The sequence below is a fragment of the Schistocerca serialis genome, chromosome 7 (assembly GCF_023864345.2).
Source record: "Schistocerca serialis cubense isolate TAMUIC-IGC-003099 chromosome 7, iqSchSeri2.2, whole genome shotgun sequence".
Classification (NCBI taxonomy): domain Eukaryota; kingdom Metazoa; phylum Arthropoda; class Insecta; order Orthoptera; family Acrididae; genus Schistocerca; species Schistocerca serialis.
This window is the reverse complement of record NC_064644.1, coordinates 271,643,325-271,665,220: the sequence shown is the minus strand read 5'-3', so window position 1 is coordinate 271,665,220 and position 21,896 is coordinate 271,643,325. Positions and strand designations below refer to the sequence as shown.

The 21,896-nt window shown below is 38.4% G+C and overlaps 1 protein-coding gene across 1 annotated transcript in view; it reads left to right on the top strand.

The window, feature by feature from the left end:
• Positions 1 to 7,278, top strand: part of LOC126412688 (sphingomyelin phosphodiesterase 3-like) — a 59,313-nt gene extending 52,035 nt beyond the window's left edge. Inside the window, exon 5 of the mRNA XM_050082398.1 lies at positions 6,659 to 7,278. Within this exon, the coding sequence (XP_049938355.1) occupies positions 6,659 to 6,892 (234 nt within the window). The 3' untranslated portion in view covers positions 6,893 to 7,278. The remainder of the gene's footprint in view (positions 1 to 6,658) is intronic.
• The last annotated feature ends 14,618 nt before the right edge of the window (positions 7,279 to 21,896 follow it).

The window sequence follows — 21,896 nt, the reverse complement described above, 5'->3', positions numbered from 1 at the left end:
GAAACTAGCAAAATACACAAAGCAATCACTCATATAAATACATCGGCTACACCACTGCAGTTTCATAACCACTTCTACAACCCTTTAGATCACATAACATCAACAGATACGAAGAAAGTAAATTGGAAAAAGAAAACACTACATGGCAAGCACCCGAATCATCTAACACAGCCACACATCGATCAAGACGCATCCAACACATGGCTAAGAAAAGGCAATATATACAGTGAGACGGAAGGATTCATGATTGCAATACAGGATCAAACAATAAACACCAGATATTACAGCAAGCATATTATTAAAGATCCTAATACCACAACAGATAAATGCAGACTTTGCAAACAACAAATAGAAACAGTAGATCACATCACAAGCGGATGTACAATACTAGCAAATACAGAATACCCCAGAAGACATGACAATGTAGCAAAAATAATACATCAACAGCTTGCCTTACGACATAAACTTACAAAACAACACGTTCCCACATACAAGTATGCACCACAAAATGTACTGGAGAATGATGAATACAAATTATACTGGAACAGAACCATTATAACAGATACAACACCACCACATAACAAACCTGACATCGTACTCACCAGTAAAAAGAAGAAATTAACACAACTAATCGAAATATCCATACCCAATTCAAATATACAAAAGAAAACAGGAGAAAAAATTGCAAAATGCATCCGACTGGCTGAGGAAGTCAAGGACATGTGACATCAGGATAAAGTTGACATTATACCAATTATACTATCAACTACAGGAGTCATACCACACAATATCCACCAGTACATCAACGCAATACAGCTACATCCAAACTTATATATATAACTATAGAAATCTGTAATTATTGATACATGTTCAATTACCCGAAAGTTCCTAAATGCAATATAACATATACCGTACAGTTAAAAGGAAGTCACGCTTGATCAAGGTCCGCGTCACTTTCCATTTTTGACCAGACATAACGTCTGAGAAAAGAAAGAATAATAATAATTTACTGTGAGTGAAATGATTGCTTCATAACCATTTTCCTGTTAGACGTTAGATGAACAAATGTAAATTAAAGTACTTGGAAGACCAACACCTGCCATCAAGCAAACAATTTCATTTAAACGTAGGGCCTTCAGTAGAATTTTCAGATCTAGTATATTAGAGAAATAAAACTGGTCACGCAATTGTAAAATGCTCTGTTTTATTTTCCATCTGTACTGTTTTGAAAATTTATGGATCTACTTTAGTATCCTCATAACTAAAATCTATCTACTCGTCTCTATTTGGTAATAGCCCAACTTCATGGAAAATATCAAAGTCAACAATGATGGCAATACCGCTTTTGTCAGAAGAATGTTAATAGTGTTTGAATAACCACATACAAGGAAATGAAATAAAACAGAATAAGTATGCATGTGTATGTAATGTATTTGAAATGTGTAATTAACTATGAAAACTTTCACTGTTGTAAAAAGTACACACTGTTCTGGCCATTTGCTGAACAGTGTCTGTGCCAAAAGGTTACACTGAAAAACTGGTAGAAAATTTCCGATGCACTTAAATGTACAATTGGTTACATGCCTCCATCAGTCAGGAAAGGAGAAAGCTTCATAAACAACTAAAAGTATCCATCTATCATGCTAATTAAAATTAAAAATATGAATCTGTCTGGCATCTGCTTATTCTGTTATTTGTTTTGTGTGTCCATGTCTCGCGAAAACAGCATATTTTCGTCATACTGATGAATAAGTATGAAAACCACCAAGTACAGCATGGCTGCTCAGTTATCTTGTGTTGTTATCTTCTGTTTGATCCAGTGTAAATGCCTGTTTGGAGGTGCACTCTAGTGAATCCTTGTGCAGTGTTCACATGAATGTGCATTTACTTGTGTTTGCGAGCAATTGCGTCAATGTAAAGGGGGCTTGAGAGAGACCACCTTAGCTGGAAGACGAAAAGTCACAGAAGTATGAAATCTCTTTTTTAAGCTAGGCATCCGCTAAGAATGCAAAGTGAAGACAATCATATTTATTTATTCCGGGGAAAGGTTTACAACTGAATTTGTGGTTGTGTTCATTGTTCCATGTTTAAATGGTGAAAGATTGAATCTCAGTTCCCCATCCTCTCCCCTAATCTCACACTGATGATCTACATGCAGTATAATTAACATGCTTCTTTGAATATATTCTTTTAGAAACCTGTTGCTAATGGCCTTCATTTTAGCCGTAGGTACTGACACTGAAGTAGTAGATTCCTAAATTTTTCAAGGTGCCTAGGAAGTGCAGTTTCAGTGGCTACAACATGATGACTTAAAAGACTGGAAAATGTGGCTTCAAACAGTAGAAAGTAATAACTTTAACTGGTGCAAATGTGACTTTGACATTAGTGTCAGTGGCATGTCATGTGTAAAGACACATGGCAGAGGAAAGAAACATTCAGCATTGGTTCATTCATTAGTCGTAAGGCAGCAAAACAAGTTGCCTTTTACTGTAGTAAAAGCAGTGCCAGCGTAGTCACAAATTCCTTCTGAACAGAATTTGAATGGCGGTAATGAATTACAATCACTTGCCCCTGCTACAACCTCTAGAACTTCAGATGAAGAGTGTTCCAAAACAACCTCATTGAAAAAATTTTTAGTCACTGGTAAAACAGTAAAATCTGAAATTATATGGGGCATGGATAAAGCCATGCCTTATTCTTCAGGAAGAAGTTCTAGAAACACAACGGACGTATTTCAAATTATGTTTCCTGACAGCATGATTGTGAAAAAAATCCAATTACACAAGGATAAGTTGTCATTTATAATTACTTATGAACTTGGCCCTCATTTCCAGAATCTCCTAGCTAACAAAGTTAGGGAAGTGTGTCATATGACAAGGGTTTAAACAAAGTTGTCCAAAAGGGACAGATGAATTTGGTGATTAGTTTTTGGGAAGAACAAAATCAGTCTGTATCTACAAGATATTTAAGATATGTATTTAAGATATGTGTTTTTGAATTCTTCCACATCTTCTGGTTTAAGGTAAAGTTTCCAGGAAGGTCTGAATGTTTTGAATTTGTCATCTAAGAATATAATACAAATTTCAATGTGTGGGCCAAATGTGAGCTTGAAGATGTCGCATGATTTGCAAGCATTTAAAATCAGTGAAGGAGATTATCAACCACAAATATTTCATTGTGGCACATACTTGCTTCATGTATTGAATGGAGCTTTGAAATCTCTTGTAATGAAAGTGGTTGGAATGTTCATGAATTTCGTAGGGTGATCTAGTACTTTATGAAGGACTTTGCTTCCAGGAGGGCAACCTTCTCAAATATCACTGGGTTTTCCAAGTTTCGTCTCAAATTTTGTTCTCTAAGATGGGTTGGAAATACTGAAGCCACAAAGAAAGCACTTGAACTTGTTTCGCATTTGAAGAAGTGTGTTACTGAAGTATAAAAAAGACCACCTGAAAGTAGAAACTATGAAAAAATTAAACGTCACTTACAAGACAGATTCCTTTGTGTAAAACTTGATTTTCTTCTATCATTATCAGTTGAACTTCGGGAGTTGTTGACTAAGTATCAGTCAAATGACTCTCTCTTCCCCTTTTTGCGCAAAAATTTATTCAATTTAATGTACAGCATTTAATATGTAGCATTACCTCTCGGTTCATAAAGAAAACTGTTATGGAAATGGTGACAAATTCTAGCAAATTACTTACTGTCGATATTATCAAAGCATGTGTTCATGGAACAATTCATCATGTAGATATTGGATTTGATGCCACTTGTGCTAGCAAGTACTACATGGTAGAATTTGTCCTTATTGTCAGAAATAAATGCACAGGTCTGTATCTAAAAATTGCTGAGAAGAGTCCTTTGAAATTAAAGATAGTCAAAGGTGGTTCACGTTTATCAACTGAAGTTAAGCAGAGCTACAGTTGAGAAATGCTTGATTGACAATTGCATTGTGTCAAAAACCTTAAGACTCAATCAACAGCTGACGTAATCAAGAGAGAGTACTTACAGTTTTGTGAATACTCTGAAAACCAACTAAAATAATTCAGTCCAAATGAGGATAAACTTATATGAAACTTCCTGGCAGATTAAAACTGTGTGCCCGACCGAGACTCGAACTCGGGACCCGGTTCGGTCGGGCACACAGTTTTAATCTGCCAGGAAGTTTCATATCAGCGCACACTCCGCTGCAGAGTGAAAATCTCATTCTGGAGGATAAACTTGATCACTTTCTGATGAGTTTGTTACAGACTGTGAACCATTACGTAATCAGATCTGTGCAGAAGCTGTTATGCATGTTTAACGGAAATGCTGCAGTAGAAAGAGGCTTTTCTATTAACAAAGAAGTTTTAGTTGAAACTTAAAAATCAGTGATACTAGTGTTCTGTTGTCTTAAGGAATATTGTAAGTTTCCGTTATATTACTGTGTTAAATCAGTTTTTATTTTAATTCATGTCATCATACATATATCAGAAAATATTCAAAGCCCATTGTACATGAAAGTTTATAATGTTTTTATAGTATCTGATGGCTGGTCTACTGAAGGTCATATGCATTTACGTTGTTCATGCTGAAAACAATTTAAATGATACAAGAATAATTACATTCAGCTTTCATTTCAGCCAGCTTTTGGGTTCAGAAAAAAAACAGTTTCTGTCATTGTACTATGCATATTTTTGAGAGGTAATGAAAAAGTCATGAATTTGCTGCTCTAAAAATCTGTAGACACCCTGTAATGGCTTTTAAATATTTACTATCGTGAGGAACATACTGTGAAGTGAATGTTATTCTATTATGGTGGGTTTAAAAAAAAGATTAATAATACCCTTCTTTACAGAAATCACTTTCAATTGATGAAAGACAAAAAAAGTTCAAAGAAATTATGAGATGCATTGTGGAAGTGGATGTCATGGCTTTAGTGCCAAACTGACCCCCCCCCCCCCCCCCCACCTCTCTCTCTCTCTCTCTCTCTCTCGTCTTTGTTTTCATCTTAGTGGCAGTTTTCAACAAGGGCTCTTTATTGCTGAGTATCCTGACAAGTGGGGCCCTAGATAACGTGGACTTTTGTTATACCTCAGCTGGTTCCCTTCAAAACAACCTTCGTTTTCTTGTTGATGGTCCTGTTTACATTAGTGCTTAGTATATTTCTTTAGCATGCCTTGAAATTCAGAGAAGTATATTATTTTGAAAGCATTCACCAGTTTGTTTGTGTGGCCATCTGCCGCAGCAAGCATGTAAATACTTGTTTTGCAAATCAAACTGCCTTTTCCTGCTGCTAGTTGTTTTATTTAATCCATACACGTTTCGCCTTCTACTGTTTTAAGGCATAATCAGTGGGATCTATAACGATACAGTTTTGTTAGTTATAGATTATCAGACAGTTTACAAAAAATCGCAAAGTGAACTGTTTGATAATCTATAACTAACAAAACTGTATCATTATAGATCCCACTGATGATGCCTTAAAACAGTAGAAGGCGAAACGTGTATGGATTAAATAAAATAACTAGCAGCAGGAAAAGGCAGTTTGATTTGCAAAAAAAGTATCGAAAGCATTCATCTGAAAACTTGAGAAATTTGTCTCTCATCAACTCATTTAAGAACCATAATAGCAAGAAATTCCCACAGATTTGACAGCATAATTTACTCAGTATAAAATTGAATGTGCACTCACTATTATCAGTATTTCACTGAACACTATGATTTTGATCATAGATTTGCAGACTGTGGCTATGTGAGGATGCAAATGGGGGAGTGGTGTTTTTTTCATTCATTGTCACTTGTGTAAAGAAGTCATCTTTCTGTTATTTTTTCCTTAATGGAGGACATTCCCTTTCCTTTCTTGTCCTACTTATTTCCCATAATTTGCCGCTCCTACCAGTGGACTCACAAACCATATTGAATTTATTGTTGGGAGCCCAAGGGGACAGCTTGTGAATCAGTACTTTTACCTGGATGGAATGTTTACTGGAGCCAGTCAGGCACCAAGCCCTTACATGTGGGCCAGCCCTTGGGCAAGCAATTGAAAGGTATCCTGTGTTTAACATAGCTTGTAATTTTCTAGAACTCCTAAGCTTTTTGAGGCTCTTAGTTTTCATGCTACTTTATTTTCTGAAAGTTTGCTGAGAAACTTAGAAACTGAAGGTTCAGCATGTGCTCTGAAATGACTGTAGTCAATGGGATGTAACAAAGAACTGCTTCCACTGAAAGTACCTACTAAAGGGAGCAAATCCTTGATTATAAGCCCAGAACAGTTCAAACTGGATTGGGAACTGGAGATTCGACCTTTTGAGAGGACTGGAAATCTCCCAGGGGTTAAGCTTTTTAAAGATAGGTTGAGAACAGTCTGGAAGTTTGGATGTGGAGGTTGAGAAGTTTGGATGTGGAGCTTGAGAGGATTTCTACTTTTTTTTGCTTTAAGGGATTCTGTTTCTGTCAAATTGGTTCTCACATCAAGGCAAAGTATTTTTATTGCTGCATAATAAAATTGTTGTGTAACTTAATTAGTGCATTGTGCTGTAAAATAATTACGATACAAATTCATGTGATGACCTCTGTGTTAATTTTGTAAATATCTACCTCCTAACTTTGCAGCGATGCTCATAATATGACTTGCACCTAAATATTATAAAATTCTTTAACTGATATTGTTTTTTAGGTACATGGTCATCATTTAAGAATGGCAGTTGCTAATCCTGACAAAGATGGTTTAATCCGTCCGGTTCCTTGGGGTGGCATGCGACGAATAGACAGAATTTTGTTCAACAAAACAATCTCTGGATCAGTACCAGTGGGTTACTGTTTTTCAACAGCTCTTACAAATCTAACAGATCATTTACCAATATATATGACACTAACAAACAAGCATTGTATGGAAACTAAAACATTGTAATGTCCTGTACACTGATCATCCACAGTTTTTAAAAAAAATCATGTCTTATATTTTTTTTATTAATATTTACAAATATTGTGATGAAGTTTATACAACACACACAGATCTTTTTTGTTTTAGTATAGACGACCAACACAAGTTTAATGTTTATCACTCATGTTTCTCAGTTTTTTGTCCACGGTGTACCAGTGCTGTGCACTTGATTCAGTATACTCCTCTATGTTTTTTATAGAATGTGCATAATGTGTTGGCATTTGTAAATACTTTTTTGTTGCAGTGAAGTAGCATTCCACTGTGTTATTGTGATCTTAATGTATCCATATTATTATGTAATTTCTGAGAGAAGAAATTAAACAATGTTTTGAAAATAGTGTTTGTGGAGCATACATGAGCTCTTTCATTGAGGAAAACAGTCATTGCCACTGCTTTGATAAACTTGAAAAAAGTTATGCCATCATCCTATTTAGCATAAAAATAATTATTTTGAATACCTGATCTTAACGAAGCCCAGTTTTATACAGATGTTAAGTTATTTATTACAAGAAATTTAAGTTTGGGAATATTGTTGGCATTACAGCATGTGTACTTTAGTAAACACTTGGAAGAAAAGTGGACACAGTTTTGCAGCCAGGATTTTTAATGAGCCACAGATGCCTACGATACTTAAAAAAATGTATTATTGATAAATATTTTTAAAATAATAATGTGTTATTGCTGTATTAAAACATTTAAAATAATTTGTTTACACGAGTGCTTAGCACATCACTTCAACATAACTTCTAAAAAATTGCAGTACATATAAATATTTGATCTGAAAAACAAAAAAACAAGAAAAATTGCTTGTTCAAACATTTAAGATTGCTGGTGTCCTGCATTTGTTTTAAGAACTGGAATAGCAACAAACTTTCACAGCTTTGACAATTCTATAATTTGTCATTGTTGTGGTCTTAAATCTGAAGACTGGTTTGCTGCAACTATCAATTGCAAGTCTCTTCATAACTATTGCTGTCTACATTCATTTATACCAGATCACTGCATTTGAACCTTGGTCTTGCTATACAGCTTTTACCATTCTCATGCTTCCCTCCATTGCCAAGTTGATGATTCCTTGATGCCTCAGGACGTTTCCTATCAGCCAACCAGTTCTTTTGGTCAAATTGTGCCATTCTAGAGCTTCTATTCTCTTCTTGCTTCATCTGTTTATTGTCGAAGTTTCATTCCTATACAAGGCCACATTCCAGACAAATACCTTCAGAAAAGATTTCCAAACACACATATTCATATTTGCAGTTTTTTGTCAGAAATGCTTCTTTTGTTTTTGACAGCTTGCATGTGATATCTTCTCTACTTCGACCATCAGCATTTGTGACACAAAGGAATTAAAGACAGCTGCCAATGGGCAGTGATTTATGTCAATGGATCAGGTTGAAAAAATCTGTGCTGGACCGAGATTCGAACCTGTATCTCTTGCTTACAAGGCAGATATGCTGACCACTATGCCATCTGGACACAGTGGTCACAACAACTGCTTGGAGTACCCAAGCATGTCTCCTATCAGAACTAAATTCTCATGTTATACCACACAGTACTGATTTAGTGTCCCGGCTTATTAGCCTCATCACTTGCGGAAACTCGCATTCCCGTAAGCCCTCAGGGGCTGAGCATTAATTGCTGGGTAAGGGCTTGGCGACCCTGTGGTTTCTGAATTGTGGACTGGTAAGCACTGCCAGTCTCCTCTCACTGTAAGCTCTGGGCATGCTTCAGCAACCACAATGCAGTGCAGTGATGGAATGTCGTGTATCGCAGGGAAAGGGGATCTTGGCTTGACCGCCCAGATTGCGAGGATGAAATAAACCTGTATAAAAATAAAACCTCAGTCTCAAGGCGTGGTGCATGCTGATGGGTTACATGGCTGTTGAGGTGGAACATCATTAGTGGGCAACCTCTGGGGAACCTGCTGCACCTCAATTGTATAACACTTACTCAGGCATGAGGGGCTCTACTTGATTGGATCCTTATTTCCTTAACTGCTTGTGGGACCGAGATGTAACCCTTGAAATCATCATCTCCTCATCCCAGCGCGAAGGGTGTACCGCCTGGGAGTATTATTCATTCAGGATAATGAGAGAGGCTAGTTCTCCCGATAATAAGAATGCTTTGGACTTCAGTAACAGGGCTCGTGGAGTCGTGAATAATAATGTGTTTTTGTGATAAAGAGGGAGGAGGGGACATTTGAAAAAGTGTCCCCCTTCTATATCCATAAGGGTTTGGAAGGCCTTGCTGGCACTTTAAAATCTATAAAATGACTGTGTAATGGTTCATTGTTAGTCAAAACTAACAGGTCAAAGCAGGTGGAATTTCTTAAGGAATTGCAGAAACTGGGTGAATGTAACTGTTGAGATGCACACCTCTCTCAACTCCAATCTGGCATTGTCATGTGCCAAGATATCATGGACATGGGCATAGAGGAACTGAAACAAGAATGGTCATTCCAGGGGATAGTCGATGTGGAGCAATGAACGCAAAGGACTAATGGAGACACTGAAAAGACTGCCACTTTCATTGTCACATTCAATTCTCCGACACTGCCTGAATATATTATGGCGGGGTTCCTTTGACTTAATGTTTGGCAATACATACCAATCACTAAGCGGTGCTGTAAATGCCAGCATTTCAGCCATACAGCCATGAGTTGTGGAGGTGAAGCGATCTGCGGGAAGTGAGGAAAACCAGCTCATGACGCTGGGACTTACTGCCTGTCTTCAGCGATCCACTCAATCTGGAGCCGAGACTGCCCTGATTTTGCTGAGGAGTGAAAAATACAGGAAACAAAAGTGACCAAGAGGATCCCCTATGCTGAAGCCAAAAAAGAATATAAGACAATGAAACCCCCTGTCTTTGCCACCTCATTTTCTTCCATGGTGCAGGAATCTATTCCCAAGGTGGACGCTTCAGCACAGATGACATCTATAGTGCCTGTATCCACCACAAGCACCTGTACTTGTACGTGTACATGCCAAGGAAAAAAGAGTAAGGACAAAGCTATCCAGGCAGCTGCAACAGGAAAGATCTACAACAATTCCACAGTGAGAATCCCAAGCGGACAAACAAAGCAGAGTGCTTCTCAATGGCCCCTTTCCCCCTCGTCCTCGATGCGACAGGGTGCAGGAAAAGGATCCCGATGTTCAGGTCACAAGCTGTCCTGGGCACTATCAGACGTCTTTTTAGCATGTCTGACTGATGAGGATGACATTGTGGAGTTAGATGCCTCAGATCCAGTCAGCCCCTCCACCCGCCGTTGCTCTACAAGTGCTTCACCTCCCTGGTGCAAAGATAGGGGTAAATTAAAACCACACTGATGACATGGCTCCCATAATACAGTGGGACTTGAATGGGTTCAGGACTCATGTGGAGGAACTGAAACTCCTAGCATAGACACTTCCATTGTGATTGTGTTGACAAGAAACACGTGTCAAATATACAGACGTCACTGTGTTACTGGGCTATACTCTATACCGCAAGGATGACCTGTCGGGGGAAAGAGCCAAGGGAGGTGTCACAGTGTTTGTCACTAATGCGCACCACTCTTCTGCACTCCCCCTGGTTACTGACCTGCATGCGGTACCAACTGAATGCACTTCGGAGGCTTACAATTTGCTTCCTGTATTTACCTCCGCTGAATGCAGTAGACTCAGAGACTCCCACAGATCTTATGGAACAACTCCCTCGACCACTTGTCCTCCTGGGAGACTTCAGTGCCTATCATGTCCTGTGGGGCTCGACCTCTACTTACTCTTGGGGTCAGGTTTTGCTGACCCTCCTGAGATTTAAAGAGCTGTATATCCTAAATACGGGTACTCCCACTCATTTCTATGCTCCTACTGGGTCATTCTTGGCCATCAACCTATCTCTTTGCTGTCCAGTCCTTGCCTACTGTTCACTAGGAGGTCATTGACAAGCTTCATTCCGGTGACAACTTTCCAATCTGCATTCATCTACTGAATGGTGTGTTGGAACAGAAGCCTTGCCTACTGTTCACTAGGAGGTCATTGACAAGCTTCATTCCAGTGACCACTTCCCAATCTGCATTCACCTATTGAATGGTGCGTTGTTGGAGCAGAAGCCACCAACATGGATAATTGCCAGGGCTGACTGTGCACTATTCAGCCAGATGGATGTGTTTGAACACTGTGACAGCATCCAGGAATGGGCGGACCGTATGATCCATCGTGCCGCTGACCTCTCTATATCAGTCTTTCTGTCCTGTTAAGAGGCAAGTTGTACCTTGGCGGACAGAAGAGTGTCATTCAGCCATCTGGGCCAGACGTGCTGCTCCTTGACACTTGAAAGCGGACAATCTCATTGCCTTTCAAGTCTTGAGAGCCAAGGCTCAAAGTGTCATTAAGAAGAGCAAAAAATTGTCATGGCAAGCATTCCTGGACTCCATTAACCATTCCACTTGTTCTACATAAGTATGGAAGCCATTGGGTGGATTTCTAGTAAATGCAGCCATTTACCAATAGCCGCAGTGCTGAAACAGGGGTGTCTCTAAATGATGCCTAGTGACATCGCTCAGATGCTGGATGAACATTTTGCGAAAACTACAGCCGGTGCAAGCCAGGACCAGCATTTCGTCATTATCGTGCAACTGTAGAGAGGGGAAGTTGGACTTCAGATCCAACTGTTCTGAAGCCTACAACTTTCCTTTCTCCATGTGGGAGCTCGAGGTGGCATTGTGTGAGACTCATGGTACTGCACTGGTCACTACCAAATCCAATACTGCATGCTTCGACATTTGCCAGTGTCGTCAATGGAAGTCCTCCTCAAATGTTTTAATCTTACGTGTCAGACAGGCAACTTCCCCAACTTGTGGAGGGAGATGGTTCTGGTACTTCTCCTGAAACCGGGAAAGGACCGTACATTTCCCAGTAGTTACAGGAGTATCGCCTTAACGAGCTGCAGGGAAGACCCTGGAGCGAATGGTTAACTGTCATCTGGTCTGGTTGTTAGAGACCAGACAACTCTTTAGCAGCTCTCAGTGTGGATTCCAGAGATTTCAGTCCACTGTTGACAACCTGACCTCTGCTAGAGGTGACTATTCAGCAGTCTTTTTTGTGCAGCCATCATTGTATTAGTATATTCTTCAACAGTAAGACGTACGATACTACTTGGAGACACTGTATTCTTGCACAACTGCATCAATGGGGCTTTTGTGGCAACCTCCTGTTCTTCATACGGTCTTTCCTGCCTCAACAGTTTTTTTTTTTTTTTTTTGGCCTGGGTTGGTGCCCCGCTGTCAGATCGTTTTAAGCAGGAGAATAGAGTCCCTCAGGGCAGTGTTTTAGTGTTATCCTATTTACTATAGCCATAAATGGTATCGCGTCTGCAGTAAGGAGTTGTGTACAGTGCTCGTTATTTGCGGACAGTTTTGCCGTTTTCTGTTCTTCCTCCAATGTTGCAACAGTAAGCTGTCAGTTGCAATTTACAGTGCAGAAGTTAGAGGAGTGGGCTGCAAAGACGGGTTTTCAGTTTTCTGTGGATAAGTCTGAATTTGTTCTTTAATCTTTCTCATTTGTATGGGGGACACCATCCAGCATTTTAGAGACTCAGTGTAGTTTCTGAGCCTAATTTTTTACTCGAAATTGTTGTGGTTGCCACACCTGAGACACCTGAAAGCCAGAAACCTCTAGGCACTAAATATCTTAGATTTTTGGGAGACTTTTGCAATGTGTCAACAGGTTGGCTGGCTCGCCCTAGTTTTCTGTAGGTGGTTGGCCAGCCACATTTCTCTGTCTTTTCTTTTAGCTCTTCTGTGTTTTGTTTTATGTGGTTTAATTTCATGTATAGCTACTTTCTCTCCTAATTGGTTTTGGTGTATGTGAGATAGGCTGACTCATTGGGAATGCATGAGTACACAATAATTTTAGTTTGTCTTCACGTTTGATTCTTTTGATAAGTTTAAGGGTGCTGATGATCACTCACTCTCTCTCTCTCTCACACACACACACACACACAATTCCTGTAGAGTTCGAGCTTGGTGTGCATCTGCACTGAGGGGATCATTGGCCACATTGGTTTAATTATGTATGTGATGTCTGTTCTTTTGGAGGTGTCAGAAAGAACAGACACCACATACATCATCAGTTATTTTGTATATTTCATCTACACTTCACAATGTACTTTCCTCAGTTTTGCCTGATGTAACTCAGCTCCATTCCATATCGTAGGTTTTACTTTTGTTTATGTTCATTTTATGACTTCTTTTCAAGACAATATCCATTTTGTGCAACTGCTCTTCCAAGTCATTTGCCATCTTTGACAGAATTGCAATGTCATCAGCAAATCTCAAAGTTATTGTTTCTTCTCCATGAACTTTAATTTCATTTCCACATTTCTCCTTGATTTCCTTCACAGCTAGCTTAGTTCACAGACTGAATAACATTAGAGCTAGGCTACAACCTTGCCTTACTCCCTTCTCAACTTCTGCTTCCCTTTCATGTCCTTCGGTTCTTATAACTACAGTCTGCTGTATCTAAAAGTTACAGATAACCTTTCACTCTCTTTTTTTTTCTCCTGATATCCTGAGAAGTTCAAAGAGTGTTGTATTCCTGTCAGCATTATCAAAAGCATTCTCTAAATCTATGGATGCTGTAAGTGCAGGTTTGCTTTCATTGTGTCTGTCTTCTTAGGTAAGTCATAGGGTCAGTATTCTCTAGTATTGCTGCATAGTAAATAATTAGTGGCATTAAACCAGTAATTCTCACCAGTCAGCTCCTATTTTCCTTGGAATTGGATTCATTCTTACAGTGTTCTTGAAATCTGAGGGCGTCTTGTTTTTCTCATACATCTTGCACATCAAGTGGAATAGTTTGGTCATGGCTGCCTTTCCTGAGGATATCAATAGTTCAGGGGGACTTTTTTCAGCTTAGGTATTTCATTGTTCAGAGGCTAATTCTTGTTGGAGTATCGTATCTTATCTCCCAGCTTACCTTCATTTCTTTAACTTCCCTTTCTATAATATTGTCTTCATTTCCCTTTTATTGCCTTTCTGTGGTTAGCACTGGCTTGCCATCTGTGCTCTTGATATTCATACACCCCTATCTCTTTTCTCTTTAATTTTTATACAGGTAGTATTTGTCTTTGCTTGAGTCACGCATTGCTGCTACAGCCTTGTGTTCATCCTCTAGCCATTCCAACTTAACTATTTTGCACACTTTGTGTCAGTCTCATTTTTATGTGTCTTTATTCCTTTTCGCCTGTTTCATTTGCAGCATTTTTATATTTTCTCCTTGTGATAGTTAAGTTCAATATCTCATGTTGCGTTATCCAAAGATTCCTTCTAGGCCTTGTCTTTCTGACTGTTTGATCCTTTGCTGCCTTTACTACTTCATATTTCAAAGCTATTCATTCATCCTCTGTTGCATTCCTTACCTTTGTTTCAGTCAATCATTGCGTAATGCTCCCTCTGAAACTCTCAACTACCGCTGATTCCTTCAATTTATTCATGTCCATCCCCTAAATTTCCTTCCTTTTTGCAGTTTCTTCAGTTTTAATCTGCAGTTTACAATCAATAAAATACTAGTATGTTCAGAGGTCATATCTACACCAGAAAATATTTCACAGTTTAAAATCTGAGTTTGAACACACTGCTCACCATTATTTAAATCTCTCTGAAACCTTCCAGTGTCTCCAGGCATTTTCCATGCATACAGCCTTCTTTCATGATTCTTAAAGCAGGTGTTTGCAGTGATTATATTATCCACAGTACAGGATTCTGCCAGGCATTTTCCCCTTTCATTCTCTTGCTCCAGTCCTGCTGCCTGCCATTTTTTCTTCCACCCCTTTAAGTACCATCAAATTTCAGTTTCCCATCTTAATTAAATTTTCATCTCCCATAACCTTTAAACAGAAACATAGGTCGATAGTACTTAATTAGGGACAACTGGTCTGAGATACCTGATTTGTCCTCAATCATTATTTTTTCATAGGTTTATCATTTAAAATTTTTTGTGTGTGTTTGGGATGATATTTTTCTTTATCTTGTATTAAACATCAAATTGAGTGTTTTTTTAAGTTTTTTGTTCAAAATTAATTTGGTATTTCATAAACAGTTACAATCTTAGTCTTCAGTAATAATAATGAAGCACAATATTTGTGTAGCAATCAACAAAAATATCTGGATGCTAATTAGTTTTCCATGTGTATAGTCAGTAATTAAATGTTCATCTTCCAGTGTATTATCTGAGTCATCATCATCATCATCATCATCATCATCTATTACCATTCCTTTTTCTTCCCGGATCATCTTCTCTTACGTCAGTAATTATAAAGTTAGAATTCGCATATGAGTAATCATTCTCCACCTTGGATTGATCATGGCTCTTCTGCAATAGCTCTGAAAGTTTCTTCTCAAAACTGGCATCACTGTACAATATTCTCTCATTCCTTAGGCCTCTTGTAGATTCACGAACACACACTGAAGCGTTATCCATCATGGTGTCTTCTAAAACATACAAAAAGTGAAACAGAAAAAATAAATTACATGTATATGAAACATTCGGTCTAACAGACCGAGCCATTTTATAATAACATGAAACACTGTGTATTAGTATAAAATTAATAAATATGTGACAACAAGAAGCCACAAACCGAACCAACATGCTTCTGCTACGTAAATAACTTGCCAGTGAGAAGGTACTGTGGAGGGGATAGTGTCAAACAGAACAGTGTTGCCACACAACACATTTAGCAAACCCAGAAGGTCTCCTGGACCAATGTTTTGGTTTAGAGGTTAACTATCTGAGTAATTTCTTTTATTTCATACATTATTTCAGTTTCATCATCATCTGCAAAGTTAGGAGGCAAGTAAACTTGAATCATTGTGGCAGCTGTTGGCGTCACATGTATCTTGGCTGCGATAGTGCGTGCACTACGTTGTTCATAGGAGCTTACCTGCCATCCTGTTTTCTTATTCCTTACTAGACCTACTCTTGTATTATCCCTACTTTGTTTTGTATTTATAACTCCGTATCACCTGGCCAGAAGTCCTGCTTTTAAAAGCTGCCGCACTTCATGAAAGCCCTTTGTATAACCTTAACCGTTTCAACTCCAACAGCAAGTGGCACTTGACAGTGTGAATTGTGTTTCCCACTCCAATGTCGAGCCTCATTCCACAACATTTTTCGTAGCTCTCACATGCTCCATTCTTTGAATCGAACTGGGCTAGGAATCAATGCTGCATAGTTCTGCCATCTAGGGAAACCTTTGTTAATTCAGTACCAAACAATAACAGTTGTTTTCGAGAGAGAGGTTGTACTTACTATATCCACATCAGTAGGCATGAAAGGGCTAGCTTTTCATGCACAGTCCTTTTCAAGGAGGCGACTGTAGAGCTTTTGGAGGAATGTCTAAGTGAAAATGAGGGTGACAGAGATTCATTTGTAAACAGTTTAAGTGAAATGATGATTGAAACAGTTCACCTTGAATAGCTTCATAAAATATCACACAATGGAAAGTTTTGTATTGTAATGTATGTAAATATACTTGAATGGAAGCGTTCTTATTGTTTTAATGTATGCCCTTAATTGTTGGTCAGTGGCCTCATTGTTTCAACAAAGAGACTTGCGCAATTCTCTGTAGCACACTCACTGTCCCAGCGGCGGCAATTTAAATGAATGTGCATGGAAAATCCCTGGGACTGCATTATGGAGTGCAAAGGGTTAACCCTACTGGAATGTTATTGCTGATATTCAGTGCTGGAGAGTTCTTAACCAGGGTATCAGTTCTGTGCATGTGATCTGTCAATTGAATGTTCGTAATTACCTTTACCTTTTCTTTTCTGTACTCGTGTCAGACTTTGAAGTTGTGGTCCACAGATTAATGAATGACTTAAATTCTTGAGACAGCTGACCATTTTGCTTCAAAATACATTCTTAGTTTTAAAAACCAGTGAGAACCATTTTCCCATTACATATCTGTTGATTATTGTTAATCCCCTGTAACTGCTTTGCAAAAGCGTACTTGCCTCGATTTGTTTGATATGCAAAGATCCAACCTTTTACTTACCAGAAGGAATTACATGTTTGCATTACCATTTACTCTACTTCTCCCATCTTCAAATCTCAGATATGCTTTCATACAACATGCATGGAAAAACGAAGATTTAAAAGAACCAACATTGATTAGGTAAGTCCATATGCTTTAATTATTCAGGAGAATGCTTCTTTAAATTCCCTTTCTCAGGGTTGTCACAGGTTCTGGAAATCAGGGAATTTCAAACACATCAGGGAAATCTGGAAGAGAGAGAGAGAGAGAGAGAGAGAGAGAGAGAGAGAGAGAGAGAAAACTGGAAAAATCTCATTTCTGTCTCAGTAGCATGAAACAGTTTGTTTACTGAGGTTTCATGCATCATCGCTGGCTGGATGCAGCTGATTACATGCGACACTTCCCTCATTACTACTGCTTCTCCCCTTCCTACCACTGTTCTTAGCTTGCAGTCAGCACGCCACCGCTTCTTGCTGCTAGCCTAGTAGCTACCAACGAGAGGCAGGGAGGCTTGAGGAATGGTTTGTTCGGATCTGATTCTGGGCCTGTAGATGCGGCAAATGGAGATGGTGATCATGTGTATGTGAGTTGTGTGTGGGTGATTGTGTGAGTGTGCTTTTGTTTTCTGACAAAAGCTATGACTGAATTTAGTGGTGAGAGTGTGATTTTCTTTTCTTGATGCCTGTCTACAGTTCAGAAATCATCTTTATGGTGAGTAGGAGGAAAGTGTACAACTGACCCTTCTGATGGAAAGCCTACTAAAAATAAAAGTAATTAAACCCAACAGGGCTATAATTTGGAAAATTGTGCATTCACTCACGAACAACACTGGACAGAAAGGGGTACCACTGATCACGAATCCAAAAGTTATACTAATGAACGAGAAAGAAGTAATTAACAGTCGCCAGCCCACTAGGGCAATTTACATCCAAAATCCTGTACAAGATGATGGGAAAGAAAAACAACTAAAGGTTGCCACGTTTTTTTTTCACTGATTTTAAGTGAGTATGTAATGATAAAGAAAACTGAGAAGTCACTGTTACGTTATGTTTGGCATTAAATTTTGAAAAAGGCAACTAAACTGTATGTTACTACAGAACTTCGTTACGTGAAAAATGACTTTCAGTGACCTCAGCATAACGCCATCAAAGAAATTTAGAAAAAAAAGCAAGCATTTTTTACTTTGCCGTTACTTATTTTGCAAATTGGATTTCATTTTATTGTCTGAACAAGTGATCCTTTTATATACTGACTTGAACAGAATTAAATACTAGAATATGTACCAAACCATGTGCTCCAAGCTATATGTAAAATAAATAAAACTTCCGCACTCTTAATTTGTGCATTTCTTTAGATTTGGATTTTTTTTTCAGTGATTGATTCTCAAACTTGAAAAATGAAATTGCTTTACTTTAGTCATATACTGAAGCCTCTGTTGTACAACAGTTAATTGAAAGTAGACGGAGGCTAAAATTCTTAAAAGAGAAATTATTCATTAATAAACTGGCTGTAACTATTCAATTTGTTTCTTATGACACTCGGTTAGCATATTAGGAAAAAAAGGAACAAGAATCCTGCTTGGTAACAATGTCTGGGGGCAATGAGGACTCGGGTCACCCTGAGTTTAATTGATTAATATTTAAATAAATCTTATCAATCAAATCACTCTGAGTTGTACTGCTGGGTTAGCCGTTAATACTTTCTACCAATGAACAGTCTTACTTCAGTGCTGTGCATACGACGAAACTCAGAGCTGACGACGAAACTGTTGCTGGAACTGCTGCTGTTGTTGAAGACGGTAGCATATTGTGGAGCCACGGCTAATTATAGGAACGGGCAATCGTAATTAATACAGCCTCTTCCACCCGTCCACTGTCTGTACTCATGCTCTAGAAAAACTGGCCAGCGCGCATACATGATGCCGCCGAAAATGGTACTCTCTATTGCGAGAGCGTTAACATCACACTTCTGCACATGACAAGTGCTGGAACCCGTTTCTTGCTCTCTCTCTGTGCACTCTGCACAACAATTCCCTACCCAAAGATTTTACAATGCACAAGCACTGCTATTATTGTTGCTAGTCGATGCAAATAACAATTCCTTTGGCTTTTTCCCAGAGCTTATAAGTTTCACAGTAAAACACAATAAATACAATGAAACATCAACAGCCTTCTACCTAAATGTACACATACAGTGAAGCAATGTCCTTACTTATTAAAAGAAAGCATTTAAATTACAAATATTTAGATACAATTCAGAAAAAAAGTTATATATAGGTAGCAGGTGCCATGCGTCCTGCATTTTCGGTATTACAAGTTGCTACCTATCCTCGTTATTATTGTTTCTCAGAGTATTTGAACAAGTTGTCTGTTGCATGGATTGATCACTGTAGTCTCATTTCATTAACATGCTGACTGTTCCTACACGAGTGGATTTCCACGACGGGCCAAAAACCTAGGCCGTTCCTGTGGGTATCTATAATGGATTGGGTCTGATAATCTAAAATCATTCGGTTCCCACTAATATGCAGGCCCTACTCGTGGGATCTAGTCTGACTGATCTGCACACAGTCCAGGTCAATTTGTATGTGTTATAATGCAGGGGATTTTCATGGTTTATCCATGGACCCAGGACTGCGATGCTCTTCAGCAGGCCAGAGGCCATGGGCGATGGTTTTCAGGAAATGCGACTGTCTCGCCGCAAGTGCGGCCTACACTGTGGTGTTTTATAGACATTTTTATTTGTTCTACTAAATTTTGGCACTTAAAAAGCAATTTGTGTGTCAGAAAGTATGAATGATAAAAGAATAAAATTGTCATTCACTGGCGGTTTGTACGCGATATACTGATATATTTCTCGAAAGAAAAATAAAACAATACGTGTAAAGTAATAGATTCAACACAGAGGGTAATAACCGACAATAATGAAATAGTACAACCAAATTTTATTGGCAGTCACCTACAGTGTTGGTTTACACAATTCTTCCCCACCTTATACACTTCTTTCAAGAGGCCTACTTTTTTCTGAGGTTGTTCCTGAAATCAGTCTGTAAGTCTGTCTTGCGACCCCAAGCAAATGGCATATTTTTGTCACCAAATGTGTTTCATTTTACTGGAATAAAATAACATCAGCGGTCTTAATGAAACACATATACCATTTGGCTTGCTTTCTCCATACGAAAACAGTTCATTACAAAGGGTGTTGACGTTCATATTTAAGATTTTTGCTGACATCAGGAAACGCCATCTGCTTGAAAGTTGTTTTAGATATTTCCTCGTTTGCACTGTTGTTTCTTGTACTGTAGCTGCAAAGACATGTTGACAACTTATATCTTAACTTACCCTTTAGATCCCAAAATTTGTCAGGGAAAAATACTAAGACTTGTCTGGAAATCAGGGCATTTCACTTGAGGAATCTTGTGGCAACCCTGTTACTCTTATTTTACAGTTTTGTACTTCCATAACCAATTTATTCTCATCTAATACTGTGGATAAATATTGGGAACATACTTTATAATATATGTGATACAAGTGTTCCTTCAATGTTTATCCATATGAAACTGGTTCAGGTCATTCTTTCTCTGGATTCACATGTCCGCGGATTAGACTATTCCTTTATGTTGGATTTGCCTATCCTTTATTTCCTAACTCCTTTCATCTAAAAAATGTATAATAGTATGCGCAGTTTCTGACCTTTCCTCATCACCATTACCAATGTTGAAGTTGCTTAATAGCACAATGATCTTACCGTGCTATAAAACACACCAGGTCTTTTGCCCTCACTAACATATGATCACTGCAGTATTCTTAGCCCATAAGTAATAGTGGCACATTCTTCTTACTAGCCAAGCAACGAGAGTTGCCATATACCTATTTCCTTTGTACCTATGTCCTGTGTTTATATGTTAGGACATCACAATATCCCTGCTGGAGTTGTGCATACTACTCCCCCCCCCCCCCTTCCCTAACATGTGTTGTTAAGTATTAAGTGATTCCCAATGTAATAAATCAATTGCAGCTTCAATAATACAGTGCATAGCATCCATGATACAATGCACTGACCACTATACAATATCTCCTTACATAATAAGGTCATATATGCATATACTAACCTAAATGTTTTTCATCTAGTGGGTTGTCTCAGTATTTTGATCTGGTTAAATGCCATTCAACATACTTCTTATGTGTGCCCCATGAAATATTATAGTACTTTGGGTCTAACAGTTCTAAAGTTAATTTGTCGTGGGTACTTGCCAACCAATATCGTCTCTTAAATTTTTACTGGAAGTCCACCCACGATTTAAAATCCTCAGAATGGGCTGTCCTCCTTTCTGGAGTGTCAGCTACTAAATGTCCCAGTATGAAACATATTTTCTTATTCAACCCATTTCTTGGCCAAAGATCGGGAAAATACTTTTAAGAAATGCATCTGATGTATATCACTTTCAGGTTTTAATATGAGGCAGTTGTTTTGACCAATTTAATCCATTTCCTAATTGCAATCCCTCTAATACCCTCTGTTGATAACTCAATGTTGGATGTATTTATTCCTAAGTTCCATTTAGTGTTACTTAACTCTTGACACAATTTTTGAAATTCATTCTAATGATCAACATTATCATCCATAGAATTAGAATTACTGCTAGTGATGTCTACTTTTTTCTTGTACTTTCTGTCCTAGTAATACCTGTGTATCTTCTCCAAACTGGTTAAAGCATTTGGAACAGTAGCTATTTCAGTAAGCTTTCTATTTAATTCCAATGCCTCAATCCTGCTCTGTGTATCTGAAATTTGGGCTGCTACAGTTTTGAAATCATTCATAGTTGTACCTTCTAATTGTTTGATCATATCATTGATATTATTAAAATGTTCCTCTACCTCCTCCTGAACCGAGCCTTAATGTTCCTTCATTTCTGTTTTGATCCTCCTTGAGAGAGTTTGTATATTATTAGATGCATTTT